A 17,849-nucleotide genomic window follows, 5' to 3' on the forward strand; every position below is an offset into this window, starting at 1 on the left:
ATGGCAGGGCACTGGCATGTTTATACAGTTCTCCGTGGGCGGAGCCAGCAGGCAGGAGCTACCGGCGAACCTGTAGTGCAGGTCCTACCTTACATCTCCTATTACAGTGGTTCACCACATTCACCCCCTGGTAAAAATGAGTCCGGCGGGGGTGACGTGAAATTATATACAATTAGTGCGATTATGTGCAGTGGTAGGGAAAGAAAAGTCCATGTTGACGGCCCGGAGTCCGTCAAAGGTTCAGCCGGTCCGGTGCTTTGGTGCTTCGTTGGGAGCGGCGTAACGGTGGCGGCGAAGTCGGTGGTGGAGGTGGCACCGATTGCGGTGGTGGCGGTGCTGATGCTGGCCAGTCATCGGGGAACTCCGGAAGTGTGCAGAAGTCCTCTTCGTCCTCCGGGAGCGTGCAGAAGTACTCTTCGTCCTCTTGTGCGGAAAAGGGTTGGGGGGGGGGGGGTACTCTGGTGGGGTCAATATTGGTGGCATGGTGGGAGGTGGGGGGGGGGCACATTGGTGGGGGTGGGGGGTGTTGGGGTGGAACCTGACGGTGCCAGGTCCCTGAGTGAGACAGTATCTTGGCAGCTGGTGGGGAACTCAACGTAGGCATATTGAGGGTTGGCATGGAGCAAGTGAACCCTGTCCACCAAGGAGTCCGCCTTGTGGAGTCGGACGTGCCTACGGAGAGTGACCGGTCCTGGAGCAGCGAGCCAAGTCGGGAGCGACACCCCGGATGTGGACTTCCTGGGGAAGGTAAAAACACGTTCATGGGGTGTGTTATTAGTGGTGGTGCACAATAGTGACCGGATGGAGTGTAGAGCGTCAGGGAGGACCTCCTGCCAGCGAGAGGCTGGGAGGTTCCTGGACCGTAGGGCCAGCTGGACGGCCCTCCAAACGGTCCCATTCTCCCGTTCTACTTGCCCGTTTCCCCGGGGGTTGTAAGCTATACCCCTGCTGAGCAGGAACTGCCGCAGCTCATCGCTCATGAATGAGGATCCCCTATCACTGTGGATGTAGGCGGGGAAACCGAACAGTGCGAAGATGGTGCTGAGGGCCTTGATGATAGTGGCAGATGTCATATCGGGGCATGGGATGGCGAAGGGGAATCTGGAGTACTCATCAACCACACTGAGAATGTACGTGTTACGGTCGGTGGAGTGGAGCGGCCGTTTGAAATCCACGCTGAGGCGTTCAAAGGGGTGGGAAGCCTTCACCAGGTGCGCACGGTCCGGCCGGTAGAAGTGAGGCTTGCACTCCTCACAGACCTGGCAGTCCCTGGTGACTGTCCTTACTTCCTCAACGGACTAGGGCAATGATTGCGAGCTTTGACCAGATGGTACAATCGAGTGACCCCCCCGGGTGACAGAGGCTGTCGTGTAGGGCCCGGAGTTGGTCCACTTGTGCGCTGGCACATGTACCTCGGGAGAGGGCGTCTGGGGGCCCGTTGAGTTTACCAGAGCGATACAGGATCTCGGAATTATAGGTGGAGAGCTCGATTCTCCACCGCAAGACTTTATCATTTTTGATCTTGCCCTGCTGTGTGTTATTGAACATGAAGGCTACCGACTGTTGGTCCGTAAGGAGAGTGAATCTCTTACCGTCCAGGTAATGCCTCCAATGCCGCACAGCTTCAACGATAGCTTGGGACTCCTTTTCGATAGATGAGTGTCAAATTTCAGAGGCATGAAGGGTGCGGGAAAAGAATGCCACGGGTCTGCCTGCCTGGTTTAGAGTGGCGGCAAGGGCGACGTCTGAAGCGTCGCTTTCTACTTGGAAAGGCAGTGACTCGTCCACTGCGCGCATCTCGGCCTTGGCGATGTCTGCTCTGATGCGGGCGAAAGCGTGTTGTGCCTCGGCTGCGAATGGGAATTGGGTTAATTGAATGAGTGGGCGGGCCTTGTCCGCATAGTTTGGGACCCACTGGGCGTAGTAGGAAAAGAACCCCAGGCAGCGTTTGAGGACCTTGGGGCAGTGGGGGAGGGGAAGTTCCATGAGGAGGCGCATGCGCTCGGGGTCGGGCCCGAGAAGTCCGTTTTGGACTATATAGCCGAGATGGCTAACCGGGTCGTGCTGAACACACAATTCTCTTTGTTGGAGGTCAGGTTGAGAAGAGTGGCAGTGCGGAGGAATTTATCGAGGTTGGCATCGTGGCCCTGCTGTCCATGGCCGCAGATGGTGAGTGACATTATCTAAGTACGGAAAGGTAGCCCGCAAACCATACTGGTTGACCATTCGGTCCATCTCTCTTTGGAAGACCGAGACCCCATTTGTGACACTGAAAGGGACCCTAAGGAAGTGGTAGAGGCGACCGTCCGCCTCGAAGGCAGTGTATGGCCGGTCCGACTTCTGGATGCGGAGCTGGTGGTAGGCGGATTTCAGCTCAATTGTTGAGAAGACCCGGTACTGCGCAATCTGATTGACCATATCAGATATGCGTGGGAGGGGGTACGCGTCGAGCTGCGTGTAACGATTGATGGTCTGTCTGTAGTCCACGACCATCCTGTGTTTCTCCCCAGTTTTAACCACTACCACTTGGGCTCTCCAGGGGCTGTTGCTGGCCTCGATAATACCCTCCTTAAGCCACCGCTGGACTTCGGACCTGATGAAGGTCTTGTCCTGGGTGCAGTACCATCTGCTCCTAGTGGCAACGGGTTTGCAATCCGCAGTTAGATTGGCAAAAAGGGAGGGGGGATCGACCTTGAGGGTCGCGAGGCCGCAAACGGTAAGGGGGGGGTAAGGGTCCGCCGAATTTGAGGGTGAGGCTCTGGAGGTTGCACTGGAAGTCCAGGCCCAACAGGAGTGCAGTGCAGAGATTAGGAAGGACATAGAGGCGGAAGTTACAAAATTCTACGCCCTGAACCGTGAGGGTGATTGTACAAAAGCCTCGGATCGGGACGGAGTGGGATCCGGATGCTAGGGAGATCCTTTGATTGGCAGGGTGGACCGCGAGGGAGCAGCGCCTTACTGTATCTGGGTGAACGAAGCTTTTGGTGCTCCCGGAGTCCAGCAGGCACGAGGTCGCGTGGCTGTTGATTTTAACCGTCGTCGACGCGGTGGCCAGGTTGTGCAGGCAAGATTGGTCCAGCGTCATCGAAGCGAGCTGCGGGTAGCCATCGGATGCTTCGGGTGGCGAGCGTGTGCGATTCCGAAGTCGGGATGTCCGGAGACCCGGTGGGGGACAAATGGCGGCGCCCATGGTGCGCACATTGCGGGGTCGGGAAAGATGGCGGCGCCCATGGTGCGTACATTGCGCGGTCGGGACAAGATGGCAGCGCCCATGGGGCACCTGTGGCCGAAGGGGGACAAGATGGTGGCGCCCATTGGTCGCACATGGACCCGGGAGGAGAAGATGGCGGCTCCCATTGTGCGTCTGGCGTGGGGGAGGGGGCGAGAGCGGGCACGATCGCAGCGACTGCGCGGGCCTGGCACACAGCCGCGAAGTGGCCCTTTTTACTGCAGGCTTTACAAACTGCAGTGCAGGCCGGGCAGTGTTGGCGGGGTGCTTCTGCTGACTGTAATAAATTGATGCACGATCAATTGCACAAAGACTAAAGTTGGGTCCAACTGTGGCTTTATTACAGTCAGATGCGTGGCCTCCTGCTGCAGCTGGCGAAATGGCAGGGCACTGGAGGTCATGCATATTTATACAGTTCTCCGTGGGCGGAGCCAGCCGGCAGGAGCTACCGGCGAAACTGTACTGCAAGTCCTACCTTAAATCTCCTATTACAGTGGTTCACCACGGGTTGTTCACCAGAGGTGCCAGAGTTCACATGAACACTGCTGGCAGATACAAAATGGAGGAATCTCCCTCTCGCCCAGAGCACGTGACGTCAGTGTACAGGACGTATGACCTGCTCTCTGTCATCACGCCAGGCAGGAAGACTCCAGCGATTGTTTTTTAAAAAACTTTGCTCCTGGGTCAGCGTTCTGACGTCCGGAGGAGGCAGTCTGCCCTGCTGGGCCTGTCTGCGCACTGCTGAGGGAGTGCGCATGCGTGGGACGGCTGGCGCTCTAAAAGATGGTCGCAGCCCGTATTTTCAAATCCCGGACATGCATTGGGCACTACTTCCCGTGATTGGAAATGCTGCAACGAATGGCCCCGTGATCGGGAACTCCGCGACACATGGCCCCACGATCAGGGATACCGCAACGCATGGCTCCACGATCAGGAACGCCACGACGCATGGCGCCATGATTGGGGATACTGCGACTCATGGCCCTGCGATCAGGAACGTCGCAACGCAAGCCCCGCGACCCTCCCGACACCCGCCTGCGACCCATCTGTGGGTCACGACCCTTGGTTTGAAAATGACTGGTATGGACAATCTTCTCTCTTCACCCAACCTTTGGCAGCCATGTGATTAGCACCTTAGGCCCAAAATAGGTTCTATAATTCCTTCCCTTTCACCTTCCCCTCCTCCTGTAAGATAATCATTAAAATCCATCTTGTCAACTGACCTTTTGTTCACCCTTTCCCAATATCTTCTTTTGCTTGGTGTTTATTTTCTTTTCTGATTAGCTCTATGACATTTTTCTTTATGTTAATGGCACCATATAAATTCAAGTCTGTCTAAACGGAACGCAATGACGGTGAGCACTGCTGTGTAAATGAGCAAAGCCTTTTCTTAATAATGCAAAATACTGAAAATGCCGGAAATCTGCAATAACTGCTGGAAGTACTCAGCAGGTCTGGGAGCATCTAGGCAGAGAGAAACCGAATTATCGTTTCCCATTGTGACCTTTCATCCTGACGTTTTTGACACCTTTTTTGACATGGAGCCATAAAGGAGAAATCAGAATAGATGACCAGAAGCTCAATAAAGGAGGTAGGTTTTCTTAATAGAGAGACTGTGATATAGAGGCAGAGATATTTGGGGAGGGAATCCCAGTGTTTGGGGCAAGACAGCTGAAAGCTCATTGCCTATGGTGGATTAAATTCACTACAGCACTGAAATCCTGAAGGTCTATAAGGCTGCTAGTGGCAACAGAGGGTTGAGGCTATGATGGAATTTGAAACTAAAGGTGAGGATTTACAAATTGTTGTTCGACAGGATACCACTGAAATTCAGCGAACAACAAAATAGATCCATACATTGCCTTTAACATAATGAAACAACTCCAGGCGCTCCACAGAAGCATTCTAAAACAATGTGTGACACTGAGCCACATAAGGAGACTTTGGGCTGGATTTTCATGGAGATAGTGAAACTCTGTGCATCTTTAAATGTGGCAGTCAGCATCCAATTCCATGATTCACAAAACTTTCTCCCAGTACAGGATAAGGATGCAGGTGTGCCAAAAAGCATAATGCTGCTTGGCTGAGAGATCAGTCATCCATTAGTCTGTTGAAACAGCTGCATCTCAGGGAAAACGTATGATTGATAACTGTTGCTTTGTGAACTATTCTGTCCTTTGAACAATATTTATTTATACAAGATAAATAGGTGTCAGATGGTAGCAATTTCAGCATTTGATACTTCAGGACAGCACGGTAGCACAGTGGTTAGCACTGTTGCTTCACAGCACCAGGGTCCCAGGTTCGATTCCCGTTTTGGTCGTTGTCTGTGCGGAGTCTGCACGTTCTCCCCGTGTCTGCGTGGGTTTCCTCCGGGTGCTCCGGTTTCCTCCCACAAGTCCCGAAAGACGTGCTGTAGGGTGGATTGGACATTCTGAATTCTCCCTCAGTTTACCTAAACAGGCGCCGGAGTGTGACGACTAGGGACTTTTCACATTAACTTCATTGCAGTGTTAATGTAAGGCTACTTGTGACAATAAAGATTAGTATTAATAGGTATCAAATGGAAGTGACTGAATATAAATATCAGGACCCCAGGCCATTCAGCCGTTTGACCCACCCTCTCTTCTGTTCAATTAAATCAGGGCTAATCTGTACACCCAACAGCTTGTACCCCACAGCCACAGCTCCATGTCATTTCATTCAACAAAAATCCATCTCACTCCAATGATTTTGAGCATTCCTTTTATATAGAGAAAATGTCTTAACACATAATGAAACAAACTGCAAAAAATTCAGAGTTTGAATTCATCCTGAAATTATTTTTTAGGTGCTCTGTGATGAAAGTTATAAGTGCAGCAACGTTAAGTGACCGCCTGAGGCAGTGTCACCGCCTGACGTGTCACTGCCACAGGCAATCCAGAATCACGTTGGTCCGGGATGGTGGAGGCGGATGCGCAGCGGCTGGGCGTTCCGGCGGCGGAGGGCTCGCGCTCCTTCTGACGTAATTTCCAGGAAGCTGGAGGGAGTCACTTCCGGTGTGGCTGGTGTGTGTCGGTTGGGGGCGGTTCGCGGCGCTGCCATGGAGACGGTGCCAGGTCCAGCTCGAGCCCGGTTCATTGTGGTGGGAGGCGGGGTCGCGGGAGTGACCTGCACCGAGCAGGTGCGTGGGGGAGGGGCGTGGGAGGGGGCGGTGGTACAGGTGAGGAGCGGGGCCTCAAGCCAGAACCTACCTCCCCAGGACAGAACCTACCTTCCCAATCAGGATTGACAGCATCACCTGGGATCCTCTGTCAACGATCACCTGTGATTCTGAGATCTTATGGCAATAGTGACATAATCCTCCCCCCCCACTGATTCCTTGTCAATGTTGACACGCTCACCTGGGATTCTCTGACAATGTTGGCATGCTTACGTGGGATTCCCTGTCAATGTTGACACGCTCACCTGGGATACCCTGTGAATATCGACACGATCACCTGCGATCCTGTCAACAGCAAAAATGATCAATTGGGATCCCCTGTCAATATTGACATGATCACCGGGGATTTCCCTTTCAATATTGACACCATCACCTGGGATTTCCCTGTCAGCAGCGGCACGATCACCTGGGAATCCCCTGTCAATATTGACACACTCACCTGTGATTCCTCTGTCACTAGACACGATCACCTGGGATTCCCCTATCGATATCACAATCACCAATGATGCCCTGTCAGTACTGACATACTCACCTGTGATCCCCTGGTAATATTGACATGCTCATCTGTGATCCCTGCCAATAACGACGTGCTTACCTGGGATGCCTAGTCAATATCAAAATGATACCTACGAACCCCTGTCAATATTGAAATGCTCACCTGTGATCCCCTGGTAATAGCAACACGCTCACCTGTGATCCCCTGCCAATATCGTCATGATGACCTATGGTCCCTGTCAATATTGACGTGCTCACCTGAGATATCCTGCCAATATCAACACGATCATCTATGATCCCCTGTCAATATTGACATGCTCACCTGGTATGCCCTGTCAATATCGACATGATCACCTATGATCCCTGTCATTATCGATATGCTCACCTGTGATTCCCTGCCAATATCAACACGATCACCTATGATCCCCTGTCAATATCAACATGCTCACCTGGGATCCCCAGTCAATATTAACATGATCCTCTGGGATTCCCCTGACAATATCGGCATGATCATCCTTGATCCCATGTCAATATTGACACACCCAGGGATTTCCTTTCCTCCCCACCCCCCACCCCCGCCGTCAATATCGACTCACTCACCTGGGAACCCCATTCAAAATTGAGGTGGTCGCCAGAAACCCCCAGGCAGTAAGTCAGCTGGCATTTATAAGTAAAGATGCATTGTTAACAGTCATGTATTGTTGAAACTGGAAGCTACTACAGATGAATAGCCTAGAAAAAGTAGCGGATGTGGGGTGGGTTGGGGATGTTGCTGGGATGCGGGGAGAAGACTGTGCAGATGATCGTTGTAGTGTGATGCGGAAATGATAAAAGTAATTTTGGAATATATTTAAAAAGTATTTTTGTAATGTTTGTTTCATTTTATGTTTGTTGAATTGCATATCTTCTGACTTCATTTTATTAGTTCTGAACAGATGAATTTATCTTTTTGCTTTGGTAGCTTGCTGGCCAGTTCCCAGCAGATGAGATTCTTTTAATTACAGCATCACCATTAATTAAAGCAGTGCTGAACTTCAGACAGGTGGGTATGGTTGAGTTTTAAGAAAACTTGTGAGCCATTTCTGTCTCTACATTTTTATGCCTTTATACTAAGACTGGGTTGCAATGTTGTCTTTTTTCTTGAAGGTTTCCAAGACATTGGAAGAGTTTGAGGTTGAAGAAAGACCATCTCACATACTAGAAGAGCACTATCCCAACGTCAAAGTGGTACAGTCTGCTGTTCGAGCACTGGACGCAGCAAAACATGTAAGAATGAATTTGTTTAAAGATAATTCATGCTTATTGCTTACTAGAGATTCTTGGTGGTTAGATGCTTGTAGAATATTTTAAAATATCATAAAAAGTAAGTTTTTCTGAAAATAGTGTTTACAAATGGAATTTTCTTTCACATAACACAGCTTTCATTTTATGTTACAATTCATCTGCTTGTTATAAAATCATTTCAGAGTTCCAAGAGAAATGCACCAAAAATCATCTTAAATTTCTCTTCAAAATGGAGTCATATATCAGACCAATGGAAAACCAAAGATGTGCAGATTAGGTGGATTGGCCATGCTAAATTGCCCCTTAGTGTCCAACGGTTAGGTGGGGTTACAGGAATAGGGTAGGGGATGGGCCTTAGGGTGCTCTTTTGGAGGGTTGGTGCACACGTGATGGGCAGAATGGCCTCCTCTGCACAGTAGGGATTCTATGAAAGCCTCGAAGGCTGCCACAAACAAAAAATGGAAGACAAGCCTTTGAGATGCCCTGTCTCATCTGGACCTGTGCATGAGTCCTGTTTGAGCAAAGGCATGCAAAACTTTGGATGCTGATGTTTTTGTTTACAATATATAAAATGCATTTCTGACAGGGAGAAAGTTTACAGGAGTAAAGCTTTTATAGCCAAACCAGTCAGTTATGAGTAGATATAAGTGTATTGTAAGGGAAGATGGTGGTGTAATTAGTAATCCAGAGGCGCCGGGTAATGCTCTAGGGACCCGGGTTCGAATCCCATCATGGCAGATGGTGAAACTTGAATTCAATAAAAATCTGGAAGTCTAATGATGACCATGGAGCGATTGTCGTATAAACCCAACTGGTTCACTAATGCCTCTGCCATTCTCACCTGCAACTCCAGGCCCACAGCAATGTTGGGTTGAGTCTTAACTGCCCTCTAGAATGGCCTAGCAAGTCACTCGGGGAAATTAGGGATGGGCAACATGACAGGCCCAATCAGCGATGCCCACATCCCATGAATGAATTTAGGTGTGCAAGTTAAGGAGTAGTGCGCTTTAAGCTGCTGATCCAGAAGCGAGTGTATCCAGAACAGAGATTCTCTACACCTGGAGATTCATCACTTGGAAAGCTAGCATCACCAATGCCAGCTCATAAAGACTAGGTCTCACATGTTCTGGAAATATTGGTAACTATACGCACGTAGACTTAATCTGACAAGACTGGCTTTCCAATGATGTTAAATTTTCATTTATCGAAGAATCCTAAATTAATCTCATGGATCTACATCCCACGCACAGTCATGCAGTTAATGTTGTGCTATTGTACATAACTGAACAGTAATCTGTTATTTCATTTATCAATTAACCCTAGCCGCTATTTATTTGTCTAGTCAGATGCAAATATTTAAGTGATGCTAGTATGATTAGAAGATTGCCAAGCTGGTTATTTCATAAAATAACAGCGTACATTTCACTAATTTACCCAGTGATCTGTTTAATTACGATTGAAAATTAGAAGTTAAAAATTTTTTTTTACATCTACTTATTGGTTACTATCCAGCTGGGTGGGTGTGCATTCACTTAGGTCCATTTTGTATCTGATCATGGCCATCAGAGAGTCACCCGAAACGACTTCTCTTCCCACTCCCAAGCCATTGCCTCTGCCCCCGAAGGCCCCCCACTTATTCCTCATCTACATACATTGCTGACATCCAAAAACACAGAACCAGATTCCACATATACACTGACAGCACTCTGTTCCACCATCTCTCGATCCCTCCACTGTTTCTAATGTTACTACTTTAATGGGGACAAAATGACATGGGCATGAAGACTTTCAGGATTTAATGACTTTGCAGTTAAAATTATTTTCCATCGGGGCGGCACGATGGCACAGTGGCTAGGACTGCTGCCTCACAGCGCCGAGGACCCAGGTTCGATCCTGGATCACTGTCCGTGTGCAAATTCTCCCCGTGTCTGCGTGGGACTCACCCCCACAAAGATGTGCAGGGTAGGTAGATTGACCATGCTAAATTGCCCCTTAATTGGAAGAAAAAGAATTGGGTACTCTGAATTTATTTTTAAAAATTATTTTCCATCAGGGTTATGAATGCAAATCAATTTACTACAACAGAAATGCTTCCCTGATAAAATAAATTGTTGCACTAAATGGAATTTTGGATTCATTGATGAGCCTAAAAGAATGTCATGTCCTTTGTGTCTAACCCACAATTTGCCCTCCATACAAAACACTTGTCATACCATGTGACTTTGCTTCCATTCTTGTTTGAAATGTTGTTGTTTAGACCATGCCGAGTAGTAATATGCCTGTATTCCAATATTATTTGGATGTTGATCCCCAGCCTATGACTGAGCAGTTATTTATTAGCTGCAGACCTCTGTGCCAGCAATACCAAAACTGTTGTCCTTATCATAGAATTTACAGTGCAGAAGGAGGCCATTCGGCCCATCGAGTCTGCACCGGCTCTTTGAAAGAGCACTCTACCCAAGGTCATATAGAATTTACAGTGCAGAAGGAGGCCATTCGGCCCATCGAGTCTGCACCGGCTCTTTGAAAGAGCACCCTACCCAAGGTCAACAGCTCCACCCTATCCCCACAACCCAGTAACCCCACCCAACACTAAGGGCAATTTTGGACACTAAGGGCAATTTTGGACACTAAGGGCAATTTATCATGGCCAGTCCACCTAACCTGCACATCTTTGGACTGTGGGAGGAAACCAGAGCACCCGGAGGATATTTGGACATTGAAAGAAAGTTGTTGAACACTTAGCACAGCTTACCATTTTGTAGCACCATAATGTAAAAGCAAACCAAGAAAGGAAATATTGGGACAGGTGACCAATAAACTTGGTCAAAGATAATTTATATGTAGCATCTTGAATACAAGGGAGCGGTCAGAGAGCTAAAGACATTTCAAAACATTGAATAAAAATACATCCCAGTGAAAAACAAAAATTCAGTAAGAAATATCCATCCGTGGCTAATGAAGGAGATTAAGGATAATAGTAGATTAAAAGAAGAGGCTTATAATGTGGCAAAGAATAGTTGTAAGATTGGGGATTGGCAGTGTTTTAGAAACCAGCAAAGGGCCACCAAAAAGTTGTTAAGGGATCTGTAATAACTCTCACAAGACCCCATGGGGATGACCCAATTGATCTCCATGTAGTGCTCATGGAATACAAACACCCACGCTGATGGGTGGAGGCCTGTCAGCTGGGACTCGTGAAACCAACACTTAAAATAGCACCCCAGATTAGGATCGGCATGATTGGTAGTTCCGATTTGGACCTATGTGCTGTCTGCCGCGTTGTAGCCTTTTCTTTTGTCTAGAAAATAAACCTATGTTTGGATCACCTTCTCTGGTCTCCTGAGGAAAATCTACGACTGCAGTTCCGGATGTCCTTCACACACGAGAACAAGGTCATAGCAAATTTAAAAATGCCGCTTTTTGGAAGGCTCTGAAGCAGGCGTGAAAAATTGGGCCCAGTAAACTAAAGGGATGCGGTATTTCCTCCAAGCGAATGCTATTGTAGGAGACGACCAGCGAGTACGACAGGGTTTATGCGACCCAGTCACCACCTGAGCAACATTGTGGTCAGACCCATTGGCCAAGAACCACCGCAGCCCGACAAGACATCTGTCCTGAGGTCCAGGAAGAGGACTCACAGGTCACAGATACAGGGGCTGCTGTCTCAGTCATTGGACAACAAATCTACTGGAAAATTAGCACTGGGATCCAGCACCTGTGTCTAAGGGACACTAAGGCATGGCTGGTGACGTATATTGGAGAATCAGTGACCATCATTGGGACAACGACAACTCTGGTTACCTATGGGCAACAATCAGTTTGACTGACACTGATAGTGGTGCAGGGGCCCTGACCCAGTCTTTTGGGCCATGACTGGTTACAGAGATTCTGCCTAGTTTGGCAACAGATCTTTAGAATTGGTACAGGCAGATTGTATGAGGTCCTGGGTGTTCTTTGCTTTCTGAACGATGTTCTTTGCTTTCTGAATGAGGATGGCTTCGAAGTGTAGTGTCTCACAAGAACATCAAGCAATGTATTGGACAAAGCTAATTTATTTACACTACAACTAAATAGTTTGATTTGCTTGCTGAGATATAAAAGATAACAGAGTGCCTAAATCTATGATTCTAACTACAGAGCTCCTGAAATCACGACTATTCGTTATCTCGCCTAACAACCTTCTCCCCGAATCAAGAGTATCACGTGATCCACGTGTATGCGCTTGATCGTCATCTAGTGGTTGGATGTAGTTACAGTAAATTGTTAACCCTTCATTATTCTTACAATACATATATTGTCACACTGGGAACATACCCAGAGTTCTCCCAAGATGATTTAAGGAAGATGAAGAGAACCATGGCCAAATTCTACGTGGCATGTCCACCCAAGTATTTCAGGGCCTGCCCAGTTCCATACGTCCTGCTGTCCAGGGTGGGCAACGAGCTGAGCAGGCTAGTGAACTTGGGGATTATTCGCCCAGTCCAGTTCACGGAGTGGGCAACACCGTGGTTCCAGTGCTGAAGCCAGGCAAGACTGTCCACTTGTGTGGCGACTGTAAAATGACGGTCAACAAGGCCTCCCATTTGAATGGGTACCCAATGCCAAGTGCAGAGGACCTATATGCAAAGTTGGCTGGGGACCATTCTTTCTCCAAGTTGGACATGAGCCATGCAAAAGTCCAACTGGAATTCAACACGGCATCCAGGAAATATGTGACCACCAATACCGACAAGGGATTGTATGAATACACCAGGATCCTATTTGAAGTATCATCCGCCTGTGCAATCTTCCAACAGGTTGTGGAGAGCATCCTTCAAGGTTTCCCAAGGAGGCGGTCGACCTGGACGACAAAATGATTACCTCTGAGAAGGAACACCTATATAACCTAGAAGAAGTCTTCCACTATTTCTCAGAGGTAGATGTCTGTCTGAAAAGGGGTATATTTGTCTTCAAGGCGAGAGAGGTCATATACCTGGGGTAGTGGGTTGACAAAAATGATTTGCACCCGGTGGAAGGCAAAGTCTAAGCTATTAAACAGGCCCTAACGCCAGAGAGTACGACAGAGCTAAGTTCATTCCTAGGGCTCATTAATTATTATAGAAAGTTCATTGCAAATCTGGCAACCATACTGACGCCGTTACATGCGCTCTTAAAAAATGCACTAGAAATGGGCATGGAAGGCATGACGTGAGGAGGCACTTTTCCAAAGCAAAGCACAACTATTCTCCTTTAATCTATTGACGCACTATGACCCATCTGAACTGCTCATAACCATCCCCCCTTTATGGCATCGGGCAGAGTTGTCCCATCAGTGGGATGATGGGACAGAGCGGTCGATAGTGTATGATTCGAGAATCTTAGCTGATGCTGAGCGCAGGTACACTAAAATTGAAAAGGAAGGACTGGTTAAAAAGTTTCAGCAGTACGTCTGTGGATGTTACTTCGCAATTATCATGGACCGTAAGCCCGTCCTCTGCCTTTCGGCAATACCACTGATAGCATGGCCAGGATCCAGTGATGTGCATTTCTGTTGGCAGCATATGAATATATTTTCGAGTATCGCCCGGGTGCGCAAATTGCGCACGCAGATGTCATTAGCCAACTCCCACTGCCTATACGTCTCCGTCCCTGCCAGTAGCGGACAAAGTTGTGGTGGTACTTAATTGTATGGACAGGTTGCCTGCCATGGCCTCACAAATTCATGTGTGGATTCAAAAGGACCCTACGTTGGCAAAATTGCACCCTGTCGTTCTACATGGAGGATTCCAGAGGAAACCTCCTGAAGAATTACGAGCATTCGCAACCAACCAACTGGAGTTTAGTGTTGAAGATGGCATTCTCCTTTGGGGAGCCCGTGTGATAGTCCCGAGGCAAGACCAAAAAATTATTTTGCAGGACCTACATGGTGGACATCTGGGGGTGTTCAAAATGAAGATGCTCGCCAGGAGCTACATATGAGGACCAGGGCTCAATAGCAATATCAGGAGGTGCAGTGGTGTGTGGCATGCTAAGAGGACCCGCCTTGCTCCACTCTTGCGAGTGGCCAGCTCGGCCTTGGGTGCAATTACACATTAACTTCACCGGGCCCTTCCTGGGGTCGCTACTAATTCCTGGTTTCTGCTACTAATCGATGCCCACTCAAAGTGTGTGGATGTATGCTGGATACCGTCCACCAATTTGCGAGCCGCCATAAAGAAGCTATGCCAATCGTTCAGCATCCATGGTATTGTGGAGGTTCTTGTCACTGATAATGGCACCCCCTTCACTGGTGAGTAATTTTTGGGGTTCATGCAGACGATTGGGGTAAAAAACATTTGGACCGCCCGATATCACCCCTCTTCGAACTGTCTGGTTGAGCGGGAAATGCAAACCGTTAAGAGGTGCATGAAGAAACAAACCACAGGGTCAGTTGAAATGAAACAGGCACGTTTTTTAGTTAACTATGGACCACGCCATGTATGACAACCGGGTAGTGCCTGCAGAGCTACTTATGGGCCGACGGCCTCAAACCCGTCTAAGCTTAACATTTCCCAACCTTGGTGGGGTGGTGGAGAAGAAATAAAACCTCCAGAAGAGGCATCATGACCACCGGAAAAGTGGGTTCAAGCCAGGGGATACTGTATACGCCCGGAACCTTGGGTTTGGCACCCAGTGGGTGCTGCGGACCATAGTGGAGAAGACGGGACAAGTCTCCTACAAGGTCAAAACCAGGGAACAGACTGTACACAAGCATGTAGACCATCTCAGGCAGGGAGCCTGCAATAGAGGCAACCCCCCAGACGTATCAGGCTCTCCCCTTGCCCATCATCCATGAGCTAGGGAACACACGTTGGCCGTTATGGCGAGGGATTTAGAGAATGAGAGTAAGAAAGTGTTGCTAATATTGAACGCACTTTGATGAGGCCGCACCTGGAATACTGTGTGCAGTTTTGGTCTCCATATTTAAGGAAGGATACATTTGCATTAGAAGCAGTCCGATTCACTGGATTGGTCCCTGGGATGAGAGGGTTATCCTACAATGAGAGATTAAATGAATTGGGCCTATCTTATTAGAAGAATAAGAGGCAACCTCATTGGAACATTTATGAATGAGTTTGACAAGGTCACTACTGAGATGTTGTTTCCACAGGCTGTGGAATCTAATACAAGGGGACACAGCTTCAGGATTAGGGACTGATAATTTAGTACCAAGATGAGAAACTCCTTCACTCGAGGGTTGTGAATCTTTGGAGTTTCTTATCTCGGAGGATTGTGGACATGCCACCATTAAATATATTTATGGCTGAGAGGGACAGATATTTGGTCTCTCAGGGAATCGAGGAATATGAGGAATGGACGGAAAGGTGAGTGAAGCCCAAGTTCAGCTTTGATCATATTGAATGCTTGACAGACCACATCATCTTCACCTGCGCTATTTGTTACATTCAATTGTTCAGGAAGGGAATTGCGCCAAGGCTCAGCAATGATTTCCAATGTGGGATGGTTAACATCCGAGACCTGCAAGAGACCAGAATTGGAGGAGTGAAGAAACCTGGAGTTTTGTAAGACTAGAGGAAGATAGAGTTGGGGAGGAATAAGACACTGAATGGATTTGAAAAGAAGGATGATAATTTTAAAATTGTGGGGGTTGCCAAATGAGGAGATAGCATAGTTCAGCAAGCATAGGGTTGGTGTTAAACAGGATTTGTCACGAGTTAGGATATGAACAGCAGAGTTTTTGATGCGCTGAAGTTTGCAGAATGGGAAGAATAGAGGCTGACAAGGAGACCATTGGGATAATCAAATCTAACGGTAACAAAGTCAAATATCATGGCCGGGATTCTCCGATCTCACGTCGGGTTGGAGAATCGGCGGGGGGATGCGAGAATCACGCCACGCCGCTCCGATGTCGGCCCGCCGATTCTCCGGCGCCCGCGGGATCGCCGCCGCGCCCTCCCCCGGCGATTCTCCGCGCTCGACAGGCCGAGTGCCCGCTGAGTTCGGCGTGAGTTACGTATGGTCCCACCCGACGGGATCCCGGAGTTCTGGCTGCGGGGACCGTCCTGGTTGGGGGGGGGGGATCCGACTCCGGGTGGGGGGGCCTCCACGGTGGCCTGTCCCGCGATCGGGGCCTACCGATCGGCGGATGGGCTAGTTCCGTGGGGGGCCTATGTTCCTCCGCGCCAGGCCCCTGTAGGGCTCCGCTATATTGCCCGGGGGCCGGCGCGGAGACGGGTACCTACACACATGCGCAGACCCACGCCAGCTGTGGCGCGCCAGCTTTCGGGTGGAGGAGCAGCGGTCACTACTCTGGTGCCGTACTAGCCCCCCCACGAAGGGTTGAATACCTGGGCCTGGAGGCCCGTTGACGCCGGAGTGGCTCGCGCCACTTTTGACGCCAGCGTCAGAACTTGGCCGCGGGATCGGAGAATTTCAACCCATGCCTTTAATGTAGAATACTGTGTCGTTTTCTTGATTCATTTACAGGATGTGGGCGTCGCCGGTTAGGCCAGCATTTATTGTCCATCCCTAGTTGCCCTTCAGAAGGTTGTGGTGAGCTTCCTTCTTGAACCGCTGCAGTCCTTGACACCCACTGTGCTGTTATGGGAGGAAGTTCCACGATGTTGCCCCAGCGACAGTGAAGGAGCGGCAATATATTTCCAAGTCAGGTTGGTGAGTGACTTGGAGGGGAACCTCCAAGTGGTGAGGTTCCCAGGTCTCTGCTGCTCTTCTAGATGGCAGTGGTCGTGGGTTTGGAAGGTGCTGTCTGAGGAACCTTGGTTAGTTACTACAGCGCATCTTGTAGATGGTACACACAGCTGCCACTGTTAATCAGTGGTGGAGGGTTTGAATTTTTGTGGAAGGGGGAGCAATCAAGCGGGCTGCTTTGTCCTGGGTGGTGTCAAGCTTTGTGTTGTAGGAGCTGCACTCATCCAGGCAAGTGGAGAGTATTCCATTACACTCCTGACTTGTAGATGGTGGACAGGCTCTGGGGGGGTGGGGTCAGGAGATGAGTTACGTGCCGTAGGATTCCTAGCCTTTGACCTGTCCTAATAGCCACAGTACTAACATGGCTAATCCAGCTGAGTTTCTCAATGGTCACCCCCAGAACGTTGATTGTAGGGGCTTCAGCAATGGTAATGCCATTGAATGTCAACGGGCAGTGGTTAGATCTTCTCTTGTAGGAGATGGTCATTGCCAGGTACATTTGTGGCAGGAATGTAACTTGCCACTTGTCAGCCCATGCCTGGATTGTTAACCAGGGGTCATAAATGTAAAATAATTGGCATAAGATCTAGGATGCACCAGATTCCATCAAAACCTGCCTTGGAAGTGTGATTGAAGAGAACTATTTTGTGCTGTTATGAGGAAATATCTGGATGTGGAATTAAATTTTAGAGCTCTTCCAAAGAGCTAGCAGTATGCCCAGCTGAATGGTCCCCTTCTGTACTGTAAGTCTCTATGATTCTAATTTTGCCATTCACTTTTTTTTTGACAATTTTGTTAATTTACTTGCAGAAACTTCACACAGAAGAAGGCAAAGAGTACATTTACGAAAATCTGTGTATATGTACTGGAGCGAGACCAAAACTGATAGTCAAAAACAATCCGTTTGTGTTAGGGATTCGGGATACTGACAGTGCAAAGGTAGTAACC

The 17,849-nt window shown here is 48.8% G+C and overlaps 1 protein-coding gene across 2 annotated transcripts in view; it reads left to right on the top strand.

Moving 5' to 3' along the window:
* Positions 1-6,231: 6,231 nt before the first annotated feature.
* The window catches only part of pyroxd1 (pyridine nucleotide-disulphide oxidoreductase domain 1), a 44,332-nt gene continuing 32,714 nt past the window's right edge, over positions 6,232-17,849 (top strand). Inside the window, exons 1-4 of one of the 2 annotated variants that reach the window (XM_072471763.1) lie at positions 6,232-6,392; positions 7,888-7,968; positions 8,073-8,192; positions 17,712-17,840. In XM_072471763.1, coding sequence (XP_072327864.1) covers positions 6,312-6,392; positions 7,888-7,968; positions 8,073-8,192; positions 17,712-17,840 — 411 coding nt within the window. In that variant the 5' untranslated portion in view covers positions 6,232-6,311. The remainder of the gene's footprint in view (positions 6,393-7,887; positions 7,969-8,072; positions 8,193-17,711; positions 17,841-17,849) is intronic. The other variant, XM_072471764.1, reaches the window with a different exon arrangement.

Source organism: Scyliorhinus torazame, chromosome 13 (assembly GCF_047496885.1).
Source record: "Scyliorhinus torazame isolate Kashiwa2021f chromosome 13, sScyTor2.1, whole genome shotgun sequence".
NCBI lineage: Eukaryota > Metazoa > Chordata > Chondrichthyes > Carcharhiniformes > Scyliorhinidae > Scyliorhinus > Scyliorhinus torazame.